The 10780-nt window shown below is 41.7% G+C and overlaps 1 protein-coding gene across 1 annotated transcript; it reads right to left on the reverse strand.

Annotated features, from left to right (window-relative positions):
* Positions 1–1420: 1420 nt before the first annotated feature.
* On the reverse strand, positions 1421–10579 carry rnd3a (Rho family GTPase 3a). The gene is made up of 5 exons (XM_060859527.1): positions 10340–10579; positions 10166–10253; positions 5361–5470; positions 4149–4283; positions 1421–3613 (listed from the first exon to the last, which is right to left on the reverse strand). Exons 1-5 carry the CDS (start codon positions 10487–10489, stop codon positions 3365–3367), a joined length of 732 nt encoding a protein of 243 aa, XP_060715510.1. The 5' UTR covers positions 10490–10579; the 3' UTR covers positions 1421–3364.
* Positions 10580–10780: the final 201 nt, after the last annotated feature.

Here is a 10780-nt window from a genome sequence, read left to right on the forward strand (position 1 = left end):
GAGGAAATCATGGAATCCAGTAGAAACTCTTGCTGGATTCGTCTGTAACAGAACAGACCTCAGACCTTACTTCAGTTCCTAATGAAAGTTCATCCCAACGAACACTGGTGAAGAAAAGTCTGAGAAAATCAGAACTAGTTACACCGACTCGGTGTAATATTCATGAACGGTGATTTTACTGTGCTTGCTTTTAGCTAGGTAAGATCTCTGCTGTACGTAGGTCTGGATGGAGTTTGTGACATCATGCCACAGTAGGATGGAAGTAAACAAATCAGACAAAAGTAAAACAAAAAAAGTGACGTCAGGCAGCATGACAAACATCCCTTAGAGGAACACAATTTCAATTACATCCTGTGTGTGTGTGTGTTCAGCTGTACAGCTATGATTTAATTTCCTTTAACCCAAACAGGTGTTAAAAAAAAAGGTGTTGGTTCATGTGCATGATGTTAACCGGCCCATCCTTTAGCACGTGCCTCAACACACACCACTTAGTTTACATCTCCTATGTAGGTAAATCTTCCTGAATGTAGTTCCTTTAAATAAATAGACAGACATCTTTATTTCTACCCCTTGTAAAACTCAGCTCATTACTCATGTTCATATTAACACACTTAACACTACAAACATGAGTGATTAGTTCTAGAGGAGAAATGATAGACACACACACACACGGGTGTTACTCAGATCCTCCAGTTTCTTCACGTCCTCTTGATGTTTTTACTCATCGTCGCCTCGGTCTCGAGAACGAGTTAAACAAATCACTTCAAATTGTATATCCAGGCTTCTGTAAAGCTGCTTCGTGAATGTGTTTGTGTTAAAGAGATCTATAAAGAAAAGGGAATCATTTTCCAAACATTCTGACCTGTAGAGTGCTTGGAGTTTTTATTTATTTAAATGATGGGATTGTACAGAAGCAGTGTTTACAGCTGAAATCTAAATATTAGATAAAATGCTGTCCATTTTCATACACGGTTGCATGTGTGTTTGTTAAACTGGCCTTTTTGTGCTTGCCTGCAAAGATCAAAGTTTTAAAGTAAAAGCAGACAAAATAAAACCATGTTAATGTATTTCACAAAGACGACGGTTTCTTAAGAGCGAGCGGAAGGGAAGGGGGAACAAAAAAAAAAAAAAAAAAAAAAAAAAAAGCCTCTGCTCACCATACAGAGAAATTCAGGGGTTTTTCCTAGAATGACGACTCCTGAGTTATTGCTTACAGACTCAGTCATATGTTTACATGTCTGGATTTGTCTTAGTCAGCTGATTAGCTTTGTTCTAAACCCTTGCAACATCCGTAACCAATAGAGGATAAACAAAAGGAAACAAACCATAATTTCATATCAAAATGCTTTTAATTTGTTTTTACATTTAATAAGTTGATCAAAACAAAACAATTCAATAAATATTAAATGAGAGACAGCAACAGAAAATATTTGGATTTGATGAAGGGAAAAAAAAAAAAAAAGTTTGTCTAACTTTATAGCAACGACACAATTTAACACTTAAATACAAAAGAGGAGACATTAATACTGCCTACATGAATAGACGTGAAGCCTAAAGGTCTAAGGGAAAAAAAAAAAAAAAATTTTAAATAAAAAGTGCAACTACTGACCTTCCTATGCAATGGTCTAAAATTTCCCCAAAAAAAGAAAAAACAAATTTAATTCTCTCTCCCTCTTTAGCAGTAAGAGAGAACATTTGCCTGTCCTTTAAATCAGACACAACACCTCTGCATAGTGTAACACAGAGTACAAATAAAACACGTGTCACACGTCGACTCGAGACAGTTCGTCTCTCCAGACAAAACAAAACGTTTAATCAAACCCACTGTAAAACAGAAAAATTCCTCATGCTGGTTAACAAGGAGATACTGAAAGAGTTTCTCTGTGATGTCAAGGTTAATAAACAGCTTTGTTAGCGAGGCTTATGCAATACCGGTTAGTTAGGAGTTCGAGTTAAAACAGAGGCACAACGTTCTAGGAAACTATTGATAACAGGGATGTGTGATGCAGAGTTACTGATGATTATATTCCAACACCATCACATGCTGAAGTGCAGACTGATATTTTCTAACAAACTCCACGTCATAGTTTTTATCCACAATTAACAACAAATCAGTTCCTGTTCTCACTTCTGTAGCAGTTGTACAGTCACTTTCAACAGCCTTTCATTTCCCATTCCCAAAAAAGAGAGAGCGGAAAAAAAAAGCTGTTCATGTTAAATAAATCAGAAAACAAAACGCCTCTGCCCTGAAAACGTACTGCTGCACCGAGACGCAGTTCATGAATGTTAATAAAGCTCTCAACAGATCCATACAGCTCTGGCATAATGTAAAAACTCAGAGCTGTGATATTAACAACAACATGGCAGAAGGTGTAGAGTTACGGTTTTAAGATAACATCCTCCTAATATTCTTGTTCAAGCCATATTGAACAGGAACTGAACACATGTATGAACTGTTATGTTAAGCTACAGGAATGTGGGATTTGTGCCAGTTATACAATATATTAAGATGTCTGCAGATGCGGTCTTCAGCAAACATGACATTGATTGAGGACACTTTAGGACTGCTCATTTTTGTTCGTGTGTGTTGTATTTGTTTTACAGGAGCGGACAGAAACCCTTCCTTCCGTCCTGAACCAATCTATGTGGTGAATTATTTAGTCTTAGCCACAATGCCAGAGACCTTCCAGAATAACTGGCTCAAATCCTCTTTTTCTCTCTAAATATAAAACCTCAGAAAATGTGATGAGCTTTTGAAATGGCAAAAGGAGGACTGTAGAAGTGGTGTATCCATGGTGACCACATGTGCATAATAATTTGAGCTGAGCTCAGCTATAAAAAGAGAACGAACATCTGGATAAGCAGCCATGCAGAAAAAGAGAAGTGAATCAAAAGCACAGTGATAAACAGTTATTTCTCTTCTGCTCCATGCAGTTCTCGTTCAGGAGAGAAGCGAACGGTTCACACAGTCCAAGATTCAGCTTCCTTCCCCAAACCCACTTGTTGCTCTTCGTGTACGTGCCTCGATGCCAGTTCCTCCTCAAATTTGTCACGAAGTGTTTCTTTCCAGAAGCATGGCCTCTTGCTGGGTTAGAGGAATTGCACTTCCTCCTAGGGGATGCGGTTCGGGGGAACGGGCGAGTCATGGCTTTAAGACACTTTCCATTTGCTGTCAGGTTAAAGGAAGCGAAACGGCTGCATACAGCATTTGCAAACCGGCCGAGTGAAAGTGTCTCTCCTTCACTAATCCACTGTGTAATTCTTTAGTCGACTTTTTTTTTTTTTTACCCCACTGAGTTTCTCCGTTCACCCGCTGTTTTATCCACCCACATGTCCCAGAATGCCTTCGTCATTTTAGACGAGATCACATGACAGTGCAGCTCTTGGCTTTGTCCTTGCGGAAGTCTGTTGCCACAGCAGCCAGGTCAGGCCTGCCAGGCATGTGCGAGATGCGCTTGGCAGAACGTGCAGATTTGTTGCGTTTGACAGTTTTGTTGTTCTTGTTGACACAAGCGAGCGTCGCCACGTGGAAAATGTCCCGTACACTGTTCTCTGACTGCAGCGCTGAACACTCGATGTATGGAGCTGAGATCTGTTTAGCCATCGCAGAACCCTGAGAGACAAGATGAACATGTTTAAGCTTCAAGCCAAATATTTTGTAAAGTACAAATTTAGAATAAAAATAAATAAATAAATAAGTTAATCATGTTTATTAGCTGTGCTGCTGTGAATGTAATGAAAAACATGGTACCATTTTAATACAGCCTGGTACTTAACTTGGTGCAAGTAATTGTAAGTGGTGTTTGTTCCATTCAGTATTTCAGGAGTTATCAGCACATGTGTTAAAATAATATACACACATTTGCCAGAAGGTAAAGCTTTATTCATTTTGAGGTCATCAGAGTAACTGAATCAGTTGAATGCCTGAGTGTTTGATCTCAGAGCAGCTTTGGCTAAGCTGAAAACACTTGATTTCACTCAGCTTTCATCTGATACCTTCAACTCATAATCTTTAGTATCATAATTACTTTTAAAATTATTAGAAGACAGAAGGACATGATGGTGTAATGAAGGACACAGACAGAAACCTGCTTAGTGAGTAGCATTTAGGGGAGAAAGACGAGATCTGGTCAGCGCTGGCAACTCACCTGATCATACGACACCGGCATCTGTCTGTGATTGGACAGTTCCACTAAGGTGTTGAGGTCTGTTCTCAGGTCCGATTTGCAGCCGACTAGCAGCATCTTGGTGTTGGGACAGAACTCCTGGATCTCTCCTTTCCACTAACAGGAGGAGAGAACAGAGCAAACCATGAGCACTATGGAAACCAGCAAGTCAACGAAGACCCTAAGGAGCCGCTTTAAAAGAATTCTCTCAGCACTGCTCTACAATTTATCATTTGAAATGGCTCTTGCTATATTTAGATTGTACATTCTTTTCAATCTCTCAGTAGGTAGCTCTTAAATCCATCATGGGGTCTATCTCTTGATCTCTCTGCTTTCAGTCTCACAGGTGATCCACATTCCTTTCCCCGACAGAACAAGCCGGAGTGTGTGAGAAAACCGGATGGTTTAATCTCTGATAATGCAACGCTGCAGCATTTATCTCTATTGCAGTCACCAGGATCCGGTTCACTAGGACACACACAGCCAATTGTTCCCTGAGGAACATGAGCACCTTTCCTGCTCCCTTTCCCAGGATCCTTTGGCACTGCCATTTTGCTCAGAGGGGCCTGAAAGTTTCTCCTTCTCAAATCCAAGTCAACCAATACAACCTCAGGAAGACTCGAACGGCAGCTTTTAACCCTCACGATTAAGCAGTGGAACATCTTAGAAAGTCAACTCAATATCTTTAGCTGCCATGTGAACAATAATGCACATAGAGCAGGAGGGTCAATGATCCTAGCTTGAATAAGACTTGTGTACTTGCTGATTGACACCAATCCAGCCTTCTTCCATTCGCTCTGAGAGGAAAGTAGTGTGCGGACTTGTTGACACTTTACATTCTCCACTGATTTATGAGAAATGTTTCATTCTGAGGTTCTGCTTTCCACATCTCTGCTCTGGATGTATTACAGGGATTATGTGTCCTCTTTCTACAGGAAGTGGTTTTAGACCAGATTCTTTTAGCAGTTACATACTTCCCCAAGGCCAGCGTGCTTCCTAACATTTCACAGCGCGTTGATTCTGTTCAGCAGTGAGTACAACAGTGAGTGAAACTAAAACACACCTGTCTGTGTGAAACTTCATGCATGTGGCACAAAAATCTAAAGATTACATTTAAAAAGAATGCTCATTACAGACATCATGTTCAGGTAAATCTGAGCTGTATGGTTCATGTTACATAGAAGTGGTGCACACCTTTTTAAGAACGCTGTCCAGCGTCTCTGGGCGGCTGACGTCAAAACAGATGATGACTGCGTCAGAGTCGGGGTAGGACAGCGGCCTCACGTTATCGTAGTACGGTGAGCCTGGAACACAAAGAAGGAAGAAGGAAACAACGTTGAGCAAAAACGTGGAACAAAACCTGGTTGAGAGAACTGAGACTGGATGGTATACAACAGGCTGCTTTTTTAAAAAAAAAAAAAAAACCCACACACTTTCCATTATAGCCACATGTACTGCAAATACGCTGTCTGCTTGTTGCTCTGCGTTAAGAATACACAAAAGGTTTATGTTTAACAAAATAGAAGCTTTCACTGGAAATAATATTTAGTAGTTGTGGCCCTTTAAAATCCTTTGTGTGCAGGGGTTCTCCGTTTCCCACATGCACAGCTCTCAGCCAAGAATCTGGAGAATTTCATTTGTGTCCGGTGTGACACGTGGGAGGTCTCACACACACACACACACACAGAGCGAGAGAGAGCGTGCACAAGGAGTGTGATCAATAAAGGGTCTGAAAAGGAAGCCGTTTATCCTCGTCTCAGCCTCAGAAGCTCCACCCACAGGATACGGAGCCTGAATCTTTTGTACACTTTCCGAACACAACCTTTAGGATAAAGGCTACAATTGAATTCTCTGCTCCTCTGCACTTCCATGTGCTTAAAGCATGAAAATCATTTCGTTTGAACTCGTGAGCAAACAAGTTAATCTTTTTATAATCATTCATAAGCACAAGTCGCAGCAAAATGTGGAAAGAGGAAAAGTACAAACAAAACAATAAGCATGAGCCCCTTAAATATTTTCACAATCCTGCTCAAAGCCTGTCTAATCTCTGTAAACCCCAGGCAGAGATAAAGTGTCTCCTAGTGTCTATAAACAGGAGTCAGGAAACGACATCATCGACCTCTAGGCGATCCTTGAAGGAAAAGTACTTTAAAATTCTCCGAACCGTCTTTGCGTGGGGGTTTGGTCAATATTTTGTACTCCTGTACAACCAATGTTACTGCGTTAGGAGAATGTCTAGTACATTCGGGTGGTGCATGTGTAGTGCACACTTCTGTTAGAGATGCATTAATAGGTGACCTTTCAATGACTCGCCTGTGTTGAGGAAATCCCTTAGCTTCCACCACTCACCGCAGCATCTCATTAACTCACGTTACAACTAGCTTCAGGACATGTCCTTCTGCTCAGGCACTCACGCTCTGTCCCACACACACACACAACCATATATATCCATCTTGCTCACATGGTTCCCTTCTCATTCTCCTGTGTCTTCATTCTGTGGAATGTCCAGCTGCTGTGTGTGTGTTTGTGTGAGAGTTTGTGTGAGAGAGCACGAGAGAGAGAGAGAATATCACATTAAACAAATGCATTTCCTTTCCAAGAGGTAATTTTTTTTAAAGCATTGAGTTTTAAAAAACTGAACAACTTTTGTCCTGTTGAAAGCGCAAAAACAATTGGCTTCAAGTTTTAATAAAAAGAGAAAGAATTTGTTGGAACGCAACACTTCTACAGGATATGCTCCAATCCGATTTCCGTTCAGGCTAACAGAGGTATGAATCCTCTCAACGGAAATCAGTGTTCATGTGACTCCACAGCAGTTATTCCCAAGCTTATTTACACAATGGAAGCTTTGTAGCAACCTTTCATCAGTGGAATGTAAGGCACGAGGGTCTGGAAAAGACTCCTGAGCTGAGAGATGTGAGGAACAGGCGAGATCCTGTCTGCTTACCTCAGATTTGGGTTTTAGCGTGGATACGTACACATCACGACAGCTTAGTAAAACCATGTAAAAGTAAAGTCGTTTTATTGTTCAAGATAACAGAGCATGCGACATGGAGAGGGGTATGGAGCAACAATTTGGCAAAAACATGATCATGACAGCTGCCTTTTGTCACCTTCCAAGACAAAAACACTCAAATAATTCATTCCCTTTCTTGATAAAACAGGTCCTATCCATGTACCGGGAAGTTCAGGTCCAGTCCGGGCATCACGAGAGCAGTCAGCAAGATCAAAGTGTAAATTAAAGTGGCAGTTAAAAACGTCCTCTAACACGCTTCCTAAAAGGCATCAAGCCAAACTGAGCCATTATAGAAAGCGTGGTAGGCAGCATGCACCGTCAAGCCAAATGGTGGGGTTTAAAGCCTTAATGAGGACCGTACTGCCTGCATGTGCTCATTATCTGGGCCTCAGATAACAGAGACAAAAGGCAGCTCAGTACACGACCCAGCAGGATGCATGTGAGTGTATTGATTAGTGCTGCTGTTGGATAGGAACTCTTCAAAGACTGGACATTTAGCCCCTGGACTTTTAACTGTAGGGGATGAAGCCCTTCATCAATAAGGGGATTATTGATAGAGAGAAGAAACCCCCCCAGGGTAGGAGGGCATTCACAACGCCTCAAATAGCAAAAAAACAAGACAACCAGGTCTGATGGAAGCCTTTGAACAAATTCACACAAGCCTGGCTTGAATATGTTAAAGTTAAGAAATTAACTTAACTTACAAAACTATTAAAACAGACAAGATACAATCTCCTCTCGCCTCATTATTTAGTTTAAACAAAACATCATGATCAGCACCACTTACTGTACACCAGATAAACAAGAGACACGTGATAAATGGTACGAACAACAACAAATCAACAGCTCAATTCAGCAACTTAATGTTGATGTAATATCAGAAAATGTTTTATTATGCAACCTAGCAAAACTTCAGTCATGAGAACGGACAGAAGACAATGAAGCTTGTATGCTAAAGCTGTACTTTATATGGGTCGGCTAAACAAGGCTTAAAAACAAACTAATTATTGATCTGCGAGGCCATCCTGTGCAATGCCAAATTCTTAAATCTGATGGACCACAAGATGGTGATTTACATTAACATAAAGTTCATGCTTTAAAGTTTCTTTGGAACTTAAGCTCATTTCCTTGTCTTAACATCCAGAGAGTGCTGTGTGAAGTAACAAGTTACAAGTACAAGTCTGACTCTGAAGTGATGTGATGTTCCCTCAATCTCACCTCAATAAACAACTCGTCCTGATCTAAACCTCATAATGCATGATACAGCCTGGAAGGGTATAATCAAGCAAATTGGTACTCTTGATCAACACATTTACAAGTGTGTGTCTGCCACCTATCCTGTCTAACAGTTTGTCTTCCTGGTTCCATCTTTAGATCCCTCGCTCTCTCTCTCTGTCTCACCCTCCGTATTAACACCATACCCGTGTTGTGAAAGGTGCATGTACACTTGGCCTAGACAGAGGCATTAAAGTAAATGCCAAAAGCAAGGCCTTGAAAACCGCTTACAGACACACAAAGTTGTATGATGAGTCAAACTGCAATCCTGTAGAAATTACCCAGAGCACTGCATGCCAAATTCCAATCTTTCCTTTGCTGGAAGAAAAACAGATCGGCAGGAACGAGGTAATTGCTTACAGACCGCAGGATAAAGCGCACTACTCTAACCCAGACACACAGACGGGAGCCTCCCAGGTAGCTCAGAGTTACCACAAGTAAATCAACTCGCTCCTGGAACGTAATCTGACGGTGTGATTCTCAAAAAAAAAAAAAAAAAAAAAAAAAAAAAAAAAAGGTCACATCACTGCTCTGCGGATTATAGGCCGAGCTGAAGCGATTCTCAGGAGACATGATTTCACATTAGCTCAGAAGTGACGGTGCCATGGTTTCACTCTCCACACTCCTCTAATGAGAGTGTCAGCATGATTTCTCAGCGTTTCCACAAAAGGGCGTGGTGGGATGGTGCGTGTTGTGTGTTAGCACAGCGGGTGGGTGAGGGTGCAGGATCAGCTGTTCCTGCTTTTGTGTAACCGACGCTACTTAAAAAAAAGAAAAAAAAAAAAAGTCCAAGAAGCTCTAGTTAAAAATACGAGCAAGCTGAGTTGAAGTTCTGCTACAGCATCCTGTAAACTCACGGTCATGTGATTTAAAGTGAGTAACGTCTGAACAGAAGATTTAAGAAAACTACTTGGAGTGTGTGCTTGCAAAATCAGAAGAGTTGAACATGCTTCTGCCTGTTCAGGTTTCTGTCTCCTGGGAGTTTCGTGTCCTAGCTGAGCTCACATTTAGCGCTCGAAAGACAAACCATCGAGACAAGCGACCAAAGAAATTGTCCTCTGCCATGTGGGAACGCCGTCGAGCGCCGACGTTCAAGCCTCAGATAAGTCCAGACACGTCGAGGTGATCAGGTCCTCAGGGTCGATCCCTAAACCGGACTTCACGCGAGAACTCGACGAAATAAATAGCGACTTGTGACGACCGAGTGTCACGTTTAGCCTCTTTAATACGACGACGTGAGGTACGGTGCAGCTGCAGCATGGTTAATGCAAACTGCTTGGTGGTTATAAGTATTGGCACCCCATCTCAACCTGTTTTTTTTTCCTGGAACGTTCTTTGATAGTTTTTAGGAGGAGGATGAGTGTGTTGTAAGAGCGCACAGTCTGACAAAGAGGAACTGATATCAGGAAAACTGATGGGTGTGTGTGCAGCTACAGCATGGTTAATGCAAACTGCTTGGTGGTTATAAGTATTGGCACCCTATCTCGACCTGTTTTTTCCTGGAACGTTCCTTGATAGTTTTGAGGAGGAGGATGAGTGTGTTGTAAGAGCACACAAAATCTGACAAAGAGGAACTGATATCAGGAAAACTGATGGGTGTGTGTGTGTGTGTTACAGCTGACACTTACCTGAAGTGTCCCAAAGACTCATGTATGTATATATGTGTGTGTGTGTGTGTGTGTGTGTGTGTGTTACAGCTGACACTTACCTGAAGTGTCCCACAGACTCAGCTCAATCCGTTGAGAGTCAATCTCAAAACTCGCGGTGTAGTTCTCAAACACGGTGGGAACATAGTTCTACACACGAAAAAAAGAATTGTTAATAATTACTAATTGTTTTTTTAACCATTATACTTATACTTGACAGAAAGCTGTTTGCTCACCTCAGGGAAACAGTCCTTAGCGAACACATGAAGTAAAGCGGTTTTTCCACACTGGCTGTCTCCCACCACCACTATCTTACATTTAACGTTCTGAGTCGAGTCCATTCCTGGCTGAAAGGACGTCTTTTGACACGACCTCCTTTCCTTCATTTGGTAATTTTTATTTTTAAAAATCCGTCGATGACGAAATTCTCTGCGCGTGAGCCGTCCGTTACTCAGCAAAACTCTACTCTGAAGTGAGCTCGCGCACAAGCAGGGAGGGAGACAGGCGCGCCGGCTTTTTATACTCACGTACAGACCAATCACAGCGCCCGCAGCAGGATTCTGTCCCCGCCCCGTTTGTTACTGCGTGCTGCGCGTGAATGTAGGTGTTTTCGCGACGGCGCAAGTATGGAATGCCAAAAGTGACAAACAGGTGTAACATCTAGTCAAAGCTTTCTT

Source organism: Tachysurus vachellii, chromosome 23, assembly GCF_030014155.1.
Source record: "Tachysurus vachellii isolate PV-2020 chromosome 23, HZAU_Pvac_v1, whole genome shotgun sequence".
NCBI lineage: Eukaryota > Metazoa > Chordata > Actinopteri > Siluriformes > Bagridae > Tachysurus > Tachysurus vachellii.

Bases quoted from the DNA above. Each gene is read 5' to 3' on its own strand.
- rnd3a (XM_060859527.1), bottom strand. From the start codon at position 10,489: ATGAAGGAAAGGAGGTCGTGTCAAAAGACGTCCTTTCAGCCAGGAATG. The intron at 10,254-10,339 runs GTGAGCAAACAG...TTTCGTGTGTAG, and splicing joins CTAAGGACTGTTTCCCTGAG to AACTATGTTCCCACCGTGTT. The intron at 4,284-5,360 runs GTGTGCACCACT...TCCTCCTGTTAG, and splicing joins TGGACAGCGTTCTTAAAAAG to TGGAAAGGAGAGATCCAGGA.